General features: G+C 43.1%; 1 protein-coding gene across 1 annotated transcript in view; it reads right to left on the bottom strand.

The window, feature by feature from the left end:
* Positions 1 to 21006, bottom strand: part of MATN2 (matrilin 2) — a 153538-nt gene that overhangs the window by 28321 nt on the left and 104211 nt on the right. Inside the window, exons 7-8 of the mRNA XM_082858692.1 lie at positions 9919 to 10041; positions 2502 to 2624 (exon numbers count right to left, since the gene is read on the bottom strand). Of these exons, the coding sequence (XP_082714818.1) occupies positions 2502 to 2624; positions 9919 to 10041 (246 nt within the window). The remainder of the gene's footprint in view (positions 1 to 2501; positions 2625 to 9918; positions 10042 to 21006) is intronic.

Genomic DNA, 21006 nt, shown 5'->3' with positions numbered 1-21006 from the left:
AGAGTGATGTGGAAGGTTTCATTCTACGCTGTGCCACTGGCCTTGTTTGTTTTTCTTCGCATTTCTTTGAGGAGTAACGTGCATACGACTCCTGTCATGGGTGGTCATGACAGCAGCCCTCTGTGCCAGGCCTGGGCACGCATCACCTGCAATCCCGGGGCAACGCTGAGAGCAGGCAGGTGCCTTCCCCACTGTCACAGAGAGGAGAGCCAGGCTCAGGAAAGTCGAGCTGCTGAGCCCACAGCCCGCAGCTGACAGAACAGTGCGTCAGAATGAGGGCTCCGCACCCAACTACTTGGGCTCAAACCCCACGTTCGCCACTTCCCAGCCGCGGGATGCTGGGCCGTCATTTGGCCTCTCTGTCATCATCTCATGACTTGAGAAATGGGGTTGACGATTCCTTTCTTAGAGGAACGTGGTGAGAGGAGTTGATTGACCCACAGCCCTCAGAACAGTAGCTGGCATACAGTAATTACTTCCTGAACGCTTATTATTACTAGTACATTGCTGGGGAGGAATTAACTGTATAGTTTCTTTACATCTGAAAATGAAAAAGTGTTGTCACCCCCCATAACCAGGACGCCCAGATTCAGAAAGCAAACCAAAGCCAAGGCCTGCACGCGTGGCCGATCCTGGCACCGGGACCCCGAACAGCCGGCCCTGCTAGGATAACAGACACACAGCTGTGGTGAACGGCTCCCACAAGACAGCCCCGCAGGCCACCTCCCAGATTTCCTTGACGGAGGAAACGCACACCCGGAGACTGGAGGGACACTGGAGGCCTTGTGCAGGGCCATCGGGTGAGCCTCTCTGACTCCCACAGGGCCTGGGACTGGTGCTTTCTGGAACATTCCACCAGTGGATCTGCCTCCTGCAAACACTTGCAGGATCTCAGGAGCCAGAGGCCTGTATTCACGTCTCAGTTATACCCCCGGGGAACTTAACTTTGTTGTGCCGCAGTTTCCCCATCTTTAAATAGGGATGAGAATGTCGATGCCCCATAAGGCTCCAGTGCAGGTAAAGTGAGCGAGTGCCAGGGAAGTGCTCACGGCCGTGGCTGCACAGAGCAGGTGCCTTGTAAGGGCTTCCTGTCATGACGGCCTGGGGGGCTCCCTGAGCCCCCATGGGGAAGAGGATACCATGCCTTTCTCTGGGGACCCCTGGGAAGAAATGGCTTGGTTTATAGTTTCTTGAAGCTGACCAGATGGTCCTTCTTACTAGATCCCAGAGAGGAAGGAGGCAGGTCATGGTCCCTGGGGCTCTAAGTGGGCTCATCGAGGCCATGCCAAGCCTGCCCTGGGATACCTGCCAGAGCCGTCAGATGGCAGACCCCGCACTCCTGGAAGAAGGCAGACTGTACACAGATCCATCTTCACCAGGGCATCTTCTTGAAGAGTGGAAGGACTCTTCCCCACCACTGGCTTCTCATAAGGACTCAGAGACTTCCAGAGGCAAACGCAGAGCAGTGCCAACTTTCTGGTTCAAGAATTCTTTGACTTCCGAGATCGATCCTTAGAAAGCCTAATGGAGGCACTCTGTTCCCTCTGGAGACGGGACGGGGCACTGGCTTTCCTGAGGACTGCTGTCTCTCTAACACCTCATCTGTGAAACCTCCCCTCCGGGCAGTTTAAGGTCCAAGTGCTGAACAGCTGCACTGTTCTCACTCACAATCTATCTCTGTCCCCAGAGCTGGAGCAGATGTGCGGCTTGCCGGGTGGAAAGCGACACAAAGGGCCCCTTCTACGCTGGTCACATCACTGCACCCCCCTCCAGCGCACCAGGGTCACAGGCCTCCACCGCAGTGTCATGCGCCCCCCACCCCCACCCCCGCTGGCCTGGACCAGTGGAGACTGTGCCTCATAAAAACGACAGAGCCATCCAGCTGGCAAAGCCTGCACGTTTCCGCACATTGACATCACCAAATGGAGCTTTGCTGTGCCTCTTAGAAAAGAAAATGAAGAAAAGTCTTCATAAAAAGTCCCATGTTTCTCAGCTCTGCCCTCAGATCAGCTCTGCGGTAGCCCAAGTGCTCTCTGAGGTCTGCCTCCTCCGTCCCATTGTCTCACCCCGGGGCCAGCACTGGTTACTCTGCCAGGCTCCATGACAATAATGAACTATTATCTTTAACTGTACGTTTTCCTTGGGCCAGGCACAGTGCTAAGAGATTGAAATGGTCCTGATTTTTCCCTTTAACAACTCTAGGAGACCAATACTATGATTATCTTCACTTTTTTAAACAGATGGGGAAGTCAAAGCTTGGAGAACTTGCCCGGGGTCACATGTCTAGTATGTGGTACTACACAATCCAATCTCTGAGGTAGGTAGCATGAGTAGCCCCATTTTACAGGTGACGAAACTGAGGCCAGGAACGTTAAGCCTGTCGGACCGTCAGGCTCACTGGAAACCCAGGGGCCTCATAAGTGACTGGCTGCTAGCGAGCCTGGGGGGCCTGTGTGTGAACCTGGCCTTCCCATCAGAGCCCCTGCCCCGGGCACACTCACGGCTGCAGGTCTTGCCGTTGGGGTCCAGGGTGTAGCCCCGGTGGCAGCGGCAGTAGTAGCCCTCCTCCGTGTTGATGCATTCATGCTCGCAGCCCGGCTTGTTCAGCGCACAGTAGTTGATCCCTGAGGGGAGAAAGGGCAGATCCTACTTCAGGCTCGGGGCTTCTCCAAGGGCTGAGGTCAGCCCCTCACAGTAAATATTCAGTAAGTAAGATGCTCTATAGCAGGGGTCCCTAACCCCCGGGCCACAGACCAGTACCGGTCCGTGGCCTGTTAGGAACCAGGCCGCACAGCAGGAGGTGAGCGCCGGGGCGAGGGAGCGAAGCTTCATCTGTATTTACAGCCACTCCCCATCGCTCACGTTACGGCCTGAGCTCCGCCTCCTGTCAGCATTGTGGTGAGTTGTATAATTATTTCATTATATATTACAATGTGATAATAATAGAAATAAAGTGCACAATAAATGTAATGTGCTTGAATCATCCCAAAACCGTTTCCCCTCCACCCCACCACCCCCAAGTCCGTGGAAAAATTGTCTTCCACAAAACCGGTCCCTGGTGCCAAAAAAGGTTAGGGACCGCTGCTCTACGGGATGGAGACAACAGCTCCTGCTCTCCATGAGCGTGTTTGAAAGAGAACCTGGCACCTGCAGCGAGCCTCCGCATTCTCCAGCATAGGTCTCTTCCCCATCTGATGGCCAAAAAGTTGGTGAAATGGGTTGAGTGCCATAGTTCCCAGCCCATCTCCCCCCAAGAAAGATGGAAAAGCTGGGAAAATTCAGTCTTTTCTTACAGTTAACCTGATAACTGGGGCTCAAAACATGTAGGGAGCTGCTGTTGGCAGTGACATCTGACAGTGACATGGGACAGCACAAGGCAGAATACACAACAGCTGATGTTACAAGATACCCAGCTATTTAGGAGAGGCAGGAACAGGCAGTTGCATTAAGAAGGATCCAATGCTCAAGCCGGCTCTGGGTGAGAGCATAACAGCAAAGGTATCAAGAAACTGGAGAAGACGCATCTCTGATGCTGGCCCAGGTAGTTGCAGCTCTGTCCTATGGTAACATTCACCCCCATCCTAGTTGTGTTTCTGCCAGCAGAGGGAAGCAGCATCACAACCAGCAGCCAATTAGCAGTTTCATTTTCTGGTAGAAAATGCTAAAACCACAAGATAGGCCACTCCCCACCCCCCGTGCCCCCCCCCCCCCGCCCTCCGCAACTTACACACACCAGAGAAGGTAATGGGAGAGATGGAGAACTATAACGGGAAATAAAATAAGCTTGTGGAGGGCCTCTGTGGGACTGGTGTTGTGAGAAATGGTCACCAGCAACCTCAGGGGCTGAGCTGGATGCATTTAACTGCATTGTTCTCTTTCCTGGGGATGTGGCAGACATTGTTGGTTGCCTTGCCAACAACTATTACCCTGTCTTCTTGAAACCAGAATCCTGACCCCCAAGGCATGAGTCATGAGTTGTCTAAGGCAACCTGGCAACCATGTTTTCCTTTGTCAGTGATTGGTCTAGAGCTGGGAATATGCCTAGTTCTCGCCAATGAGACATAGGAGGAATTTATTGGGGCCCCTAGGAAAGATTTCCCTTCCTGAAAAGACAAAGGTGTATGAAAAAAAATGAAATGAAACCCACACCCGAGGGACCTCAGACTATCCCTTAAAGGGTCCATGATGTGCGCTCCCATGTGACAAGTGGGTGGAACTTTCCACGTGCACAGAGCACGAGCAGAAGTAGCTGCAGACCGAGCACAGGGAGAGAACTCCCACGACATGCAGGGGCTGGCCTAAGAGAAGAGATCCCACCATGAGGGTCACGGACCCCTTGGCACTCTCTCTGTACCTCATCCCTTCTGCATGACAGAGGCAGTATATTGTTAGCTGTGCGCGATTTCTCAGTTCATCAACAGCCTTACCTGTGCAGAACAGACTGAATGCCAGGAAACAAGTCAAGAGCTTCAGTGAAGAAAAACAGACCCGGTGATAAAACTCCGGCCACAGACACACAGACAAACAAAAAGCCGAGCAAACAGACACAGAACACAAAGGGTCCCACAGTTTGGGGCCACACAGTGTAGGGCCTGCAAATCCTACACTTCATTACACCATCAGAGAAAATGAAATTATCCTCAGTAAACACTGTTTTTAAAAGCCAGCACTCAGTCACTATGGAAAACAGTATAGAGACTCCTCAAAAAAATTAAACATAGAATTACATGTGATCCAGCAATTCCACTTCTGGGTTTATACCCAAAAGAACTGAAAGCAGGAACTTGAACAGTACTTGTATATCCATGTTCGTAGCAGCATTACTCACAATGGCCAAAAGATGGAAGCAACCCAGGTGCCTACTGACAGATGAATGGATAAACAAAATGTGGTATATACATAATATGGGATTTTTTTTTTTTGCAGAATTTTATTTAAAAAAAATTTTTAATAGATCTTTATTGGAGTACAATTGCTTCACAATACTGTGTTAGTTTCTGTTGCACAACAAAGCGAATCAGCCATATGCATACACATGTCCCCATATCCCCACCCTCTTGAGCCTCCCCGCATCCTCCCTATCCCACCCCTCTAGGTCATCGCAAAGCACGGAGCCGATCTCCCTGTGCTATGCTGCTGCTTCCCACCAGCCAAAAATTTTACATTCAGTAGTGTATATATGCTGAAGCTACTCTCACTTCGCCCCAGCTTCACCCTCCCACCCGATGTCCTCAAGTCCATGCTCTATGTCTACCTCTTTATTCCTGTCCTGCAACTAGGTTCATCAGTACCAATTTTCTTTTTTTTTTTTTTAGATTCCATATATATGTGTTAGCATACAGTATTTGTTTTCCTCTTTCTGACATACTTCACTCTGTATGACAGTCTCTAGGTCCATCCACCTCACTACAAATAACTCAATTTCGTTTCTTTTTATGGCTGGGTAATATTCCATTGTATATATGTGCCACATCTTTTTTATCCATTCATCTGTCGATGGACACATAGGTTGCTCCCATGTCCTGGCTATTGTAAACAGAGCTGCAATGAACATTGTGGTGCATGTCTCTTTTTGAATTATGGTTTTCTCAGGGTATATGCCCAGTAGTGGGTCATATGGTAGTTTTATTTTTAGTTTTTTAACCACCATACTCTTTTCCACAGTGGTTGTATCAATTTACATTCCCACCAACAGTGCAGGAGGGTTCCCTTTTCACCACACCATTTCCAGCATTTATTGTTTCTAGCTTTTTTGATAATGGCCATTCCGACTGGTGTGAGGTGATACCTCATTGTAGTTTTGATTTGCATTTCTCTAATAATTAGTGATGTTGAGCATCTTTTCATGTGCCTCTTGACCATCTGTATGTCTTCCTTGGTGAAATGTCTATTTAGGTCTTCCGCCCATTTTTTAACTGGATTTTTTTTTGACATTGAGTTCCATGAGCTGTTTGTATATTTTGGAGAGTAATCCTTTGTTGTTTCATTTGCAAATATTTTCTCCCACTCTGAGGGTGGTCTTTTTGTCTTGTTTACGGTTTCCTTTGCTGTGCAAAAGCTTTTAAGTTTAATTAAGTCCCATTTGTTTAGTTTTGGCTTTATTTCTGTTATATAATGTGGAATATTATTTAGCCTTAAAAAGGAAGGAAATTCTGACATATGCCACACATGGATCAACCTTGAAGACATTACGGTACGTGAAACAAGCCAGTCACAGAAGGACAAATATTGTAAGATTCCACTTATATGAGGCTCCTAGAGTAGGCGAAGTCATAGAGATGGAAGATAGGATGGGGGGTTGTCAGGGGCTGGGGGGAGAGAGAATCGGTACAGAGTTTCAGTTCGGAGAGATGATAAAGTTCCGCGGCTGGATGGTGGTGAAGGTTGTACAACAACATGAATGTACTTAATGCCACTGAACTCTACCTGTAAAAATGGTTACAATGGTAAATTTTGTTATGTATATTTTAACTCAATTTTTTAAAGGGCCAACACTGTCTTTAAGAAAGATTTACACACAATAATTAAATTAAAACACATGAAGATTCTCAAAGAGGTTATCACTCAGCTATCTGGCAAAAAGCAATTTAAAAATGCCTCTTCTCCAAACGGTACTTTACAGCAGAGGTTTAACTGTAGATCTTTGCTTTCTTGACATGCTTCAGTCACAATTCTTCACCTGTTACTTAGTCATTCACACATTTATGCATTCAATCTGTATTTATTGACTACCTACTCTGCCCCCCCACATCTGGTCCAGTCTCCTCCCTAACTGCGATGAGCTATACATGGGCCAGGCTTGGGTGTAGGTTTATCTGGCAAAGCCTGGAGTGTCCAATAACCCTGCGAGGTCAGATGGCAGGACTGTCAGATGACCAATGAAACAGCTCTTATGAGTGCCAACTCGCGAAGGAGCTGGAGACCTCACTGAGAAGATGAGAAATAAAAACATGAACGATTAGTGACCCAGACAGTAAATTATAATGCCAACTGAGTGGCACAGAGAAGTAAGTTTTAGAAAAATTGGACAGGCTACAAAATGTTAACGCAGAAAGTCGTGTTCCTTCAGTTTAGGGAATCGGGGTCCAGAGAAGCAAAGCAACCTGTCCAAGGTCACACGGCCAGCATGAGTGACACTGCCAAGATCGGCCTTGGCATCCCCTGGCTCAACCCGTGGCCCCCGCCCCAGCTGTTTAGAATGTGATGTCTCCAGGACTTCCCTAATGGTCCAGTGGCTAAGACTCCATACTCCCAATGCAGGGGGCACAGGTTCGATCCCTGGTTGGGGAACTAAGGTCTCGCATGCCGCACGGTGTGGCCAAAAAAAAATGAATGTGATGTCTCAGCCATGGTGCCAGCGTGAGCAATCATGGAGTCCAGCACGTGGGTCCCACCCACCTCTGATTCCACCCTGGGGCCCCCGCCTAGACCGCTAGTCCCGGTCGCTGTGTCTCTGCCTTAATAATTTATGCTTTAAGTCGATGACAGCACTTTGCAGAAAAAGAAATTATGCCTGGATGAGGAGGAAGAACAAAACCTGGCCAAGAGTGTTTTCTTCAGTAGGATTCTGCCTTGAACTTTCTTTTTTTTCCAGTTTAATTGGATGACATCAAATTCCTTTGAAAAATAGGTTTCTTATTAGAATTGAAAATAGCCCACATCCATCAACTGCCGATTAACCGTGAATGGCTGTACCCTGCGCTTGAGGTCTTTAATGCTCTCGAGATCCTCGGATTCCTAATAACGAACTCCAGATTTTAAGCCCCATTTCTCTGCTTCCCGATTCCATGTAACGCTCCAGAGAGAGGGTAAGCGCTCACTTTCCGTTCTGCCCTAACTGCCGGCGTGTGCGCATTAGGGCGAAGTGGCTTCCAGAGGGACCTCGGGAGTCGAGGGCTGGGTTTGTAGCAAAGACAATGGAAAAAGTAATGATGAGGCAGGATGCTGGGAGAAGGGCTGATGAGGACATTGGGTTTTAAAAACAAATTCCATTTTTCTTGGATGACAAGTAGGGCACCTGGCTAAAGAGGAAATGGAGCTATCACTGAATACATATGAATGAGCGTTAGGGACTGGGGCTGGGCCGCAGCCTGAGACTGGCCGTCTGTGGGCGGTGGTTACAATACTCCCAAATGGTCCCCTGCTCTGCACTCGTCCTTCTCTTCTTGGCCTGCCTCCTCCCTTGATAACTGTGCAGTCCATGCCTTGGACTCTCCTCTTACTCCAAGTGTCTCTCCAGGCAGGATGTGGAGGGAGGGGCAGAGGGCGAGGGACTCCTAGATGATTGTAAGAGATGCAGAGCTTCAAGCCAAGTCCCCTCCACTGATGGCCACATGCCCAGCTCGCGTCCTTCTCCCTCCAAAAGCGACACACAGTGAAGCCTGCAACTCCAATGAGTGTCTGAGTTGAACCAGATCTAATTATCCCCCAGGTAAGAGATTTGGGTTCACAAAGGAGTCCAATGGTGAGTGCTTTTCTCTGGGTGAAGTCAGCCACTGACACTCACCCCTAGAAAGAGGTGTAAATAGCACAGAAAGGAGTGGCCAGGCTGACCTTTCCCACGTACTGCATGCATGTGTGGTCTAACGGAAAACTGTCCATCTGATTGTTTTCACATTCCGAACGCTCTCAGTTAAAATTCCCGTCTGATGCTTGAATGTTTCTGGGGTTTGCATCCAGGCAAGGTGGTGGGAATCATTTTTTATGAGAGAGGCTCAGTTTCAAAATATGGGCTCTGCCACCCTCTGCCACCGTACAAGGTTTAACGCGTATTAGAGTGAGTGTGTGAGTTAACATGTGCTGCAAGCAGACTGTAGCTTGTGGACTCAATTCTATAAACCACAAAGCTTTTCAAAAAAGATATATGGTAAAACTTTTGAAAATCCGGTCCTGTGATGCAGAACGCTGCCGTACTTATCACCAGGAAGAAGTGGATAAAGGGACACATATGAGAATTTGTCCCTTAATGGGAGTTCCAGAGAGTTCTGTGAATGACACTGTTGGGAGAACGTGTACAATTCAGTGTGCATATGTGTGGACTAACTTCGGGAATGCTTTTTGAGAAAACACTTGCATGCCTTAAAAGGGCCATCTTTCTAACAAGATAGAATAATTCAGACGATAGTTGCCATTTCTCCAGGAAGATAAATCTCAGAGATCCATTTGCTCATTCATTCACTAAATATTGTGTCACACCAGCATGCGCCAAACCCTGAGGTGACGAGGATTCACGAGTGAGAAGAAGAGAAGAACCTCTGTCCTTGTAGACCTTGCATTCTAGCAGCCTCTCAGGCACAGATCTCTTAAAGAGATCCCACTGGGGGTCCGTGCTCTAGGTCCCCGGTCAAGCCCTCTGAGGTGCTAGACGACAGTATCTGAGTCACTCAGCACATCCTTAATATCATCCTGCTGACACCATGTACCTCTCAAATGCTGCAGGGATGCCCCAGAGTCTTCTATTTTTTCCTTCCTTCATAACAAAGAGGAAAGAGCTGCAACTTCCCCTTTCTTAGCAGCCGTCAAGTGTCTCATCTTGTAGGACTGGAAGAAACCAGCTCCTTTTGCCTCCGACTCTGGACCCAGCCTTTTCTTTCTCAAAGTCCCAAATACTTGTTGCAGGTTGGGGGCGGGGGGTGGTCAAAAGAAGGGAGGATGTGCCCTCATTTCAAATAGGTGGGAGCTTCAGCCTGGGCCTCGATTTCACTAAATGAATCTGATGGACAGACCCAGTCTACGCGGTCTCTAAAAATTCTCCCCATCACAGGATCAGGTGAGACAAAAGGTAAAATAAAAGGCAGAATGCTGTTAGCAAACACAAATACCGAGTACAAGTGCACCTGGCTGAGATTTGCAAGGGGAAGGAAAACCAACAGGGCCATCTGAGGAACAAGCCCTTCTTCAAGGCCCAGCGCAACTTACTTCTGCAGGTTTTCTGATCTGGATTCAGGGTAAAGCCTTTTAAGCAGCGGCAGGAATAGGAATCATCTGTGTTAACACACTCGTGCTGGCATCCGTGGTCAGGTGAGGCACAGTAGTCTATCTCTGAAAAGAAAGAAAACTCAGAATGATGAACAAAACTAGAAATCTAGCATAGAAAAGTCAAAGGATTTGCAGTCTTAACTTTTCCTAAACAGATACATTCCCGTGACCTCAAACACTCATGCCATAAGAGGGATCTATCAGTGAAGGTATTTCCATGTTTAGGGATACAGCCCCCACAGGAAGAGAACTTTCTTGACGTGTTACAAAATGTTTATGCTTTGTGAAGATGCTTTCCTTGTCTGGGCTCATGTCAGAGCCACTGGGTGTTGTTCGTTGTGTCACAGGCCGGGAAGAGAGAGCTTAGCTGAATATGTTACTGAACTTACGCAATTAAAATAATGAAATCTTCCCAAAGTCAAACTTTAAGCCACTTAACTGAGTGAAACACTGAGCCAAATAGGATAAAAATGATATCCTGGGAAAAAGAAGGCCTGGGAGTGAAAGGCGTATTTTGAGGGCAAAACACCTCCCCTGTTAACGTCATTGGCCTCATCTACACTTAAATCATCTCAAGGCTTCACAGTCAGGGAATGTGATCTCTAGTACACATTAATTTAAACCAAAATATTCAGAAACAAAGGTCACATGGAATTTGTAATAGTGAAATTTTACTTGTGTAAGTATTTTTTAGATATGGATTAGGACTGTTGTACTGACAGGTCTGTACCAAGCATTTTGCTGTAGTGGAACTTGGTGCACTGTCTAAAATGGCTTGAAATAAGTGGCCACTGATGGGGTCTTAAAAGGTGTCTTTTTGTTTTAATGAGGATTTTTATCGGTTTAAGGAATATATGAACTGCATATATCATTTTCCTAATGAAGCATTTGGTATAAATGGGTTTTCCCAGCCTGTACCAAAGGAAACGAAACGAGTAAGAGAAAGGCGTACAATATTCTCAAACGAAAATATATTGAGAAAATGCCAATTCTTCCGAATTTAAAGTCATGGAAAATTTTAAACATATATAAACAAATGAACTGACTAGTATAATAAATCCACGTGCATATCACTCGGCTTCAAGAGAATCAATCTACAGCTGACCTTGTTTCCTGTATACTCCCATCCCCCATGCTAAGATGCCATTACTTGAAAGCAAACCCCAGATGTTATATCATTTTGTCTATAAATATTTCATAATGTATCCTTAAAGGACTGGAACTCTTTAAAAAATATAACTGCAATACCACAATCACATATAAAGGTATTTAAAAAGACATTTTATTTGGAAATGATTTTAAACTTACAAAAGTTGCAAACATAAAAATACAAGTAGATAGGTACAAGAAGCACATATATACACTCTACCCAGATTTATCTACTGTCAACATTTTATCCCATTTGCTTTATCATTTGCTTATCTCTCTGAATTATTTGAGGGTAAGTTACATATATCACCATCCTTTTTCCTTAAACACAGTGTGTGCTTCCTAAGAGGAGGGATATTCTCTTATATAACCACAGTGTAGCCATACTTCATAAATTTACATTTACACAAGACTTTTACTTAATCTACCATCCTTATTCTAGTCTTCTAAGTTGATCTAATAATGTTCTTTGTAGCATTTTTCATCCTCCAGTATAGAACTCAATAGAGGGTCAGAGGTTATATTTAATATTCACGTATGCTTAGCTTCCTTTAATCTGGAACCAATGTGGCCATTTAAGTTAAAGTGGAATGGAAACAACCTAAATGTCCATCAACAGATGAATGGATAAAGAAGGTGTGATGTGTGTGTGTGTGTGTATATATATGTACACACACAGTATGAGATGTTATTCAGCCATAAAAAAGAATGAAATAATGGAATTTGCAGCAACATGCGTGAATCTAGAGATTATCATACTAAGCGAAGTAAGTCAGAAAGAGAAAGACGAATACCATATGATGTCACTTATATGTGGGATCTAAAACATGACACAAATGAACATATCTATGAAACAGAAACAGACTCACAGACATAGAGAACAGACTTGTGGTTGCCAAGGGGGAGGGGAGGTGGGGAGGGAAGGAGTGGGAGTTTGGGATTAGCAGATGCAAACTAGTATATACAGGATGGAAAGCAACAATGTCCTATTTCATAGCACAGGGAACTATATTCAATATCCTGTGATAAACCACAATGGAAAAGAATATGAAAAAGAACATGTTATATATATGTATAACTGAATCACTACAGCAGAAATTAAACACAACATTGTAAATCGACTATACGTCAATAAAACTTTTTTAAAAATTAAAATAGATTAAAATTAAATAAAATTTAAAAGGCAGTTCGTCAGTTGCACTGGCCACACCTTAAGGCTCAGTAGCCACAGTAGCTCCTGGCTACTGTATTGAATGGTGCAGATACAGAGCATTTTCACTATCACAGAGTGTTCTATCCAGTAGCAACAGTCTAGAAACACTTCCACAGCCTTTGTGTTTTATGACATTAACATTTTAAAATAAAACAGTCTCCCTGCTCATTTTTAGTTTTATTGATGTACAAATGACAAAAAACAAACTGCACATATTTAAGATGGACATTTGATGTTCTGACATACATATGTGTCCATGAAACTATCACCATAACCGAGGTAATGAACTTACGCATTTCCCTCAGATGTTTCCTCAAGACACTTTCGAATTCATTCTTTCCTACTACTCCCTCTGCCCCCAAATAATCGTTAATCTCCTGTCAAGATAAATTAGTTTGCATTTTCTAGAATTTCACATAAATGGAATCATGCAGTTGTGTTCTTTTTGGTCTGGCTTCTTTCATTCCTCATAATTATTTTGAGATTCATCCATGTTCATGTGTATGTCAACAGTTTGTTCTTTTTTTACTGTAGAGTAGTATTTCATTATATGGATATACCACAATTTATTTGTCTTTTCACCTGCTGGAGGGATTTGAGTTGTTTCCAGTTTGAGGCTATCACAAGTAAAGCAGCTATGAACATTCATGAACAAGTCTTGGTGTAGACATAAGCTTTCTTTCTTTTTTTTAAAAAAAATATTTATTTATTTATTTGGCTGCATCTGGTCTTAGCTGCGGCATGCAGGATCTTCGTTGCTGCGTGTGGGAGCTTCGTTAGGGCATGTCGGATCTTCAGTTGCAGCATGCGAACTCTTACTTGCGGCATGTGGGATCTAGTTCCCTGACCAGGGATCGAACCCAGGACCCCCGCATTGGGAGCGTGGAGTCTTAGCCACTGGACCACCAGGGAAGTCCCATAGACATATGCTTCCATTTTGAGTAAACATTTAGGAGTAGAATGGCTGGGTTGTATGGTAGATGTATTAATTTCTTAAACGTTCCTACCAGCAGTTTATGAGAGTTCCAGTTGCTCCACATCCTTACCAACACTTGGTAATTTTAGCCCTTCTGGTAAGTACATAGTGGTTATTTCATTGTGGTTTTATTTTGCATTTCCCTCATGACTAATGCTGTTGGATATATTTTCATATGCTTATTTTCCATTTCTATATTTTTTTTAATGGACTGTCTGGTCAAATCTTTTGCCCATTTTTATTAGGTTGTTTGTCTCCTCACTAAGTTTGAAGAGGTCTTTATATGTTCTAAATACAAACCCTTTGTTGGATATACATTTTGCAAATATTTTTTCCCAATCTGTGGCTTGCTTCTTCATTTTAGTAATAGTACCTTTTTTTTTTTTTTTTTTGCGGTACGCGGGCCTCTCACTGCTGTGGCCTCTCCCGTTGCAGAGCACAGGCTCCGGACACGAAGGCTCAGCGGCCATGGCTCACAGGCCCAGCCGCTCTGCGGCATGTGGGATCTTCCCGGACCGGGGCACAAACCCGTGTCCCCTGCATCGGCAGGTGGACTCTCAACCACTGCGCCACCAGGGAAGCCCCTGCTCCCTTTCTTAAAGGAAGTGGGGCTTTTTGCCCTTGGACATCAGCATAGGTCCCTGTTCCTAAGCACCAGAATTGGATATGAACAGAGAAACCAGCCCTGAAATGTTTTACTTAATCATTTTGATTTTACATTTGTATTTGTTTTCTCTTATGCTGAAAGTATAGGTACAAAGTGACATTAACATTATATATATTTATTGTATCATATATTTATATGTGTATATGTATAATTTCAAAATAAGAAAACAATTCTACTATTAATGCTAATACTACTGGAAACAGTTAAAGCTCTTTTGTTTTTCGGATATATGCCACTTGGAATGTAAAGTCAACATATTCCCTGCCTGTCACTTACAATAATTCTCTGGGTGATTATGCTAACAGCCTCATATACAGTTAGGCTCATTTGCTTCAATTTGTTCTGCAGACAATTCTCCAACACCAATTGGGAGCCCTGTAATTTAATTCAATTCTGACACTAACTACCCAGAGTTAACATCCAGTCTCACAAGGTAAAGTGTAAGGTCCCCAGTAAGACTGTCCTTACTTCAGATACCAGCCTCCAGTGGGGTCCCCAGGCCACCTTCACTTCTGCACAGCCACCTACACTTTTGGGGTCTCCCACAACTCACTCCTTTCAATAATTTATTAGACTCACTCACAGAACACAGGAGAGTGCTATATTTACAATGACCTTTTAATAAAGATGCTTTTAACTCTTCCTTTCCAATCTAGGTTTCATTTCTTACTTTCTTTTTTTCTTCCTTATTACAATGGTCAGAACCTTACAGTCCATGCTAAATACAAGTGGTGAGAGTGGGTATCCTGTTTTGTTCCTCATCTGATAAGGAAAGCATTCAATCTTTCATCATTAAGTATGATGTTAGCTGATAGTTTTTTCATTGATGCACTTTATCAGATTGAGGCAGTTCTCTTCATTCCTAGTCTGCTGAGAGATTTTTTTTTTTTTTTAATAGTAAATGAATGTCAGGTCTTGTCCAGTGCTCTTTCTGTATCTATTGACTTGGATCATATAGTTTCTGCTTTTTAGTATGTTAATGTTTTAAATTTCATTTGCATGTTAAATCATCCTTGAATTCCTGGGATAAATCCCACTTGTTCATGAGGTATTATCCTTTTTATATATTGTGGAATTTTATTGCTAAAAATAATTAAAGATCTTTTGCATGTATTTCATGAGGGATATTTGTGTGGTTTTCTCTCTTTTTTTGGCTGCACCATGCTGCATGCTGGATCTTAGTTCCCTGACCAGGGATCGAACCGGTGACCCCCTGCAATGGAAGCGCGGAGTCTTAACCACTGGACCACCAGGGAAGTCCCTGGTTTTCTTTTCTTGTAATGCCTCTTTCTGGATTTGGTATTTGGATAATGCTGGCCTTATAGAATAAGTTGAAAAATGCTCCTTCCTCTACTGTTTTCTGGAAGAATTTGTATAAAATTGGTATTTGTTCTTCCTCAAATGGTAGAATTTGGCAGAATTTACCAGTTAAGCCAACTAGCCCTGGAGATGTCTTTGTGGGAAGGTTTACAAGTACAAGTTCAATTTCTTTTAATAGATAGAGGCCTATTCAGATTATCTATTTCTTCTTGAGTTAATTTTAGGAGTTTGTGAATCCAACAACACATAGAAAACATCATACACCATGACCAAGTTGGCTTCATCTCAGGATCACAAGGATGTTTCAACATATGCAAATCAATCAGTGTGATACACCACATCCACAAAAGAAGACAAAAACCACATGATATCTCAACAGATGCAGAAAAAGCATTTGATAAAATTCAATATCAATTCATGATAAAAACTCTTACCAAAGTGGGTATAGAGGGAACATATCTCAACAGAATAAAAGCTATTTATGACTAACCCACAGTCAACATAATACTCAACGGTGACAAGCTGAAAGCCTTCCTGTTAAAATCTGGAACATGATAAGGATGCCCATTCTCATCACTTCTATGTAACATAGTACTGGAAGTACTAGCCACAGCAATCATATAAGAAAAAGAAATAAAAGGTATCCAAATTGGAAGGGAAGAGGTAAAATTCTCATTATATGCAGATGACATGATACTATATACAGAAAACCCTAAAAATTCCACACGAAAGCTACTAAAACTGATAAACAAATTCAGCAAGGTAGTAGGATACAAGATTAACATACAGAAATCAGTTGCATTTCTTTACACTAACAATGACATATCAGAAAGTGAAAGTAAAGAACAATCCTTTGGGAACTTCCCTGGTGGTGCAGTGGATAAGACTCCATGCTCCCAATGCAGGGGGCCCGGGTTCGATCTCTGGTTAGGGAACTAGATCCAACATGCATGCCACAACTAAGGAGTCAGCGAGCCGCAACTAAAGAGCCCATATGCTGCAACTAAGGAGCTGGCAAGCCGCAACTAAGGAGCCCGCGAGCCACAACTAAGGAGCCCGCCTGGTGCAACCAAATAAATAAATAAATATTAAAAAAAAGAAAGAAACAATCCCTTTTAAAATTACATCAAAAAAGATACAATACTTAGAATAAACCTGACCAAGGAGGTGAAAGATTTATAGGCTGAGAACTATAAAACATTGATAAAGGAAACTGAAGATGGTTTTTAAAAATGGGGACTTCCCTGGCGGTCCAGTGGTTAAGACTTCGTGCTCCCAGTGCAGGGGGCACGGGTTTGATACCTGGTCGGGGAACTAAGATCCCATATGCCACACAGTGTGGCCAATAAATAAATAAAGGGAAAATATCTCATGCTCTTGGATTAGAAAAATTAGTATTGTTAAAATGGCCATACTTGCCAAAGCAATCTACATATTTAATGTGATCCCTATCAAACTACCCGTGACATTTTTCACAGAACTAGAACAAATAACCCTAAAATTTATATACAACCGTAAAAGACCCAGAATTGCCACAGCAATCCCGAGGGAAAAGAACAAAGCAAGAGGCATAACCCTCCCAGACTTCAGGCAGTACTATAAAGCTAGATTAATCAAAAGAGCATGCTATAAAAAGAAATGAAATTGAGTTATTTGTAGTGAGGTGGATGGACCCAGAGTCTGTCATACAGAGTGAAGTAAGTCAGAAAGAGAAAAACAAATACCGTATGCTAACACATATATATGGAATCCAAAAAAAAAAAAAAAAAGTTATGAAGAACCTAGGGGCAGGACGGGAATAAAGATGCAGACCTACTAGAGAATGGACTTGAGGACATGGGGAGAGGGAAGGGTAAGCTGGGACAAAGTGAGAGAGTGGCATGGACATATATACACTACCAAATGTAAAACCGATAGCTAGTGGGAAGCAGCCGCATAGCACAGGGTACTTGGTGCTTTGTGACCCCCTAGAGGGGTGGGGTAGGGAGGGTGGGAGGGAGGGAGATGCAAGAGGGAAGAGATATGGGGATATATGTATATGTATAGCTGATTCACTTTGTTATAAAGCAGAAACTAACACACCATTGTAAAGCAATCATACTCCAATAAAGGTGTTTAAAAAAACAAAAAGAGCATGCTATTGGCACAAAAACAGACATTTGGATCAATGAAATAGAATAGAGAGCCCAGAAATAAACCCCCACATCTATGGTCAACTAATCTTGAACAACGGAGGCAAGAATATAGAATGGGGAAAAAGTCTCTTCAGCAAGTGGTGTTGGGAAAGCTGGACAGCTGCATGTAAATCAATGAAGTTAGAACACACCCTCACACCATACACAAAAATAAACTCAAAATGGCTTAAAGACTTAAATATAAGACAAGACACCATAAAACTCCTAGAAGAGTACATAGACAAAACATTCTCTGACATAATCGTACCAATGGTCAGTCTCCCAAGGCAATAGAAATAAAGGCAAAAAGACCCAAATGGGACCTAATCAAACATAAGCTTTTGCACAACAAAGGAAATCATAAAGAAAACAAAAAAACAACCTATGGACTGGGAGAAAATATTTGCAAACGATGTGACCAACAAGGGCTTCTAAAATATACAAACAGCTCATACAACTCAATAATAAGAAAACAAGCAACCCAATCAGAAAGTGGGCAGAAGACAGAAATAGACAGTTCTCCAAAGAAGACATACAGATGGCCAACAGGCACATGAAAATATGGTCAACGTCACTAATTATTAGAGAAATGCAAACCAAATCACAGTGAGGTACCACCTCACACTGGTCAGAATGGCCACCATTAAAAAGTCTATGAATAAAATGCTGGAAAGGTTGGAAAGGAAACCCTCCTATACTGTTGGTAGGAACATAAAGTGGTGCAGCCACTATGGAGAACAGTACGGAGGCTCCTCAGAAAACTAAAACTAGAGTTGCCATATGATCCAGCAATCCCACTCCTGAGCATATATACAAACAAAACTGTAATTCAAAGAGATACACGTACCCTTGTATTCATAGCAGCACTATTTACAATAGCCAAGACATGGAAAAAAGTGTCCATCGACAGATGAATGGATAAAGAAGACACGGTACTTATTTCCAATGGACTGTTACTTAGCCATAAAAAAGAATGAAATAATGCCATTTGAAATTACATGGAAGGACCTAGAGATTACCATACTCAGTGAAGTAAGTCAGAAAGAGAAAGACAAATGCCATATGGTATCACTTATATGTGGAATCTAAAATATGACACAAATGAACTTATCTATGAAATGGAAACAGACTCACAGACACAGAGAACAGACTTGTGGTTGCCAAGGGGGAGGGAGGGTTGGAGAAGGGTGGATTGGGAGTTTGGGATTAGCAGATGCAAACTATTATATATAGAATGGATAAACAACAAGGTCCTATTGTATAGCACAGGGAACTATATTCAGTACCCTGTAATAAACCATAATGGAAAAGAAAAAACAATTAGTAGTTTGGGTCTTTCAAGGAATTTGTCTATTTAATCTAAGTTGCTGAAGTTATTGGCATAAATTTGTTTATCATTTTCCCTTATTATCCTTCCAATGTTTATAGGATCTGCAGTGATGTCCACTCTCTCATTCCTGATATTGGTCATTTGTGTCTTCTCTGTTTTTTCCCCCCTGACCCTGACCAGTGCGGCTAGAGATTCATAAATTTTACTAATTTCAAAAAACCACTTTTTGATTTTACCAGTTTTCTCTGTTGGTTTCCTATTATCTATTTCTTTAATTTCAGCTCAGATATATACTTCCTTTCTTTGAATGTCTATTAACTTTGTGGAAAAGTGTTAACCTCACTATTCACTAAGTCATTCAATAAATATTCTCTGAACATCTACCATGGGCCAGGCAATGGAATCAGCAGCGGGCAAAAGTACAGCCCTTTCCTTCATGGAGCTTATAGGAGTCACTTATATATAATCTCTTATAATGGAACAGATTGTTCATTAATCAAATAACACCAACAAACATACACTTACAAGTTGGACATACATAATTTCATGAAGAAACGGTAACTAAAGACATGATAATAAATAAAGCAACGAGAAAAAGTTTTCTCCTAGTAAATCAACAAAAAGTTTTAAAATCAGGCAATTTGGGCTTCCCGGGTGGCGCAGTGGTTAAGAATCCGCCTGCCAATGCAGGAGACACACGTTCGAGCCTTGGTCCGGGAAGATCCCACATGCCGCGGAGCAACTAAGCCCGTGCCTCACAACTACTGAGCGTGTGCTCTAGAGCCTTCGAGCCACAGCTACTGAAGCACGCGTGCCTACAGCCCCGTGCTCTGCAACAAGAGAAGCCACTGCAACGAGAAGCCCGCACACTGCAACGAAGAGTAGCCCCCGCTCGCTGCAACTAGAGAAAGCCTGCACACAACAACGAAGACCTGATGCCACCAAAAATAAATAAATAAATAAATTTATTTTAAAAAATCAGGCAATTTTATGGTATAGTATAAAAAAAAGGTACAAAGTTTTTGGAAAATAATTTTGTAATATACATCAAAAGCCTTAAAAATGTTAATAGCCTTTGACTCAATAAATTTCCTTTCATGTTTTGTTCCTAAGAAAATGATCAGAAATGCAAAGATTTATATGCAAGAACATTTATCACAACACAATTTAAACAGCCAAAAAAGTGCTGAACAAACTGTGATACATACATATGATAGGATATTACGCGGACATTAACATGCTTTTGATAAAGTTTAAATGACATGTGAAAATGCTCATGATTTAATGTTATACTCTATGATCTCAACTCTATAAAAATATATACATAAGCATTAAAAAGAAAGACCAGGGCTTCCCTGGTGGCGCAGTGGTTGGGAGTCTGCCTGCCAATGCAGGGGACACGGGTTCGTGCCCCAGTCCGGGAAGATCCCACATGCCGCGGAGCGGCTAGGCCTGTGAGCCATGGCCGCTGAGCCTGTGCGTCCGGAGCCTGTGCTCTGCAACCGGAGAGGCCACAACAGTGAGAGGCCCGCGTACCGCAAAAAAAAAAAAAAAAAAAAAAAGAAAGACCAAGAGAAATGTAGCAAATCAGTATTAACAATGGTTATTGCTGGGTGATAAGATTACAGATCATTTCATTTTATACAATTTCATTTCTATACTATCCAGTTTTCTACAATGAGTCTATATTACTTTTGCAATTAGAAAAGGTGTTAAAAATAAATATACACATACATAATTGTGAGACTAGTTGCCATGGAAAATGGCAGAAATAAAATAGAAAAAAGAACGGAGTGGGAGGTGCCCAGTAATTTGGAGAAGAAAATAATCAGGGAACATTGCTAGGAACAATATTTATAGCTTCTGATGTCTATACCTGACACACAAGATATAGGCAAACAAACAAAGCCTGTTTGGGAGCTCAGCATAGGGGAGTGACCATGAGCTCCTAGGGATCGCTGGAATTTGGGGAGATAGGAAGCGAATGTATGACTGTGGAGAGGGCAAGCTGTATGCACTATGGACCATAACACCTGCCTCACCATCCCTCACTCTAATCTAGTCATGTGGACTTCCTTGCTGTCCCTCAACACTGCCAGGCATCACAGTTTCTGCCTCAGGGCCTTTGCACCAGTGCTGTTTCCTCTGCTTCAAAAGTTTCCTCCTTCCCTCACCTGCTTCAAGTTTTTGACCAAATGT

Source organism: Leucopleurus acutus (assembly GCF_964270905.1).
Source record: "Leucopleurus acutus genome assembly, chromosome: 17".
In the NCBI taxonomy this organism is placed as follows: Eukaryota; Metazoa; Chordata; class Mammalia; order Artiodactyla; family Delphinidae; genus Leucopleurus; species Leucopleurus acutus.
Note: the sequence above shows the minus strand (reverse complement) of the source record. Positions and strands in the feature narration are given on the sequence as shown.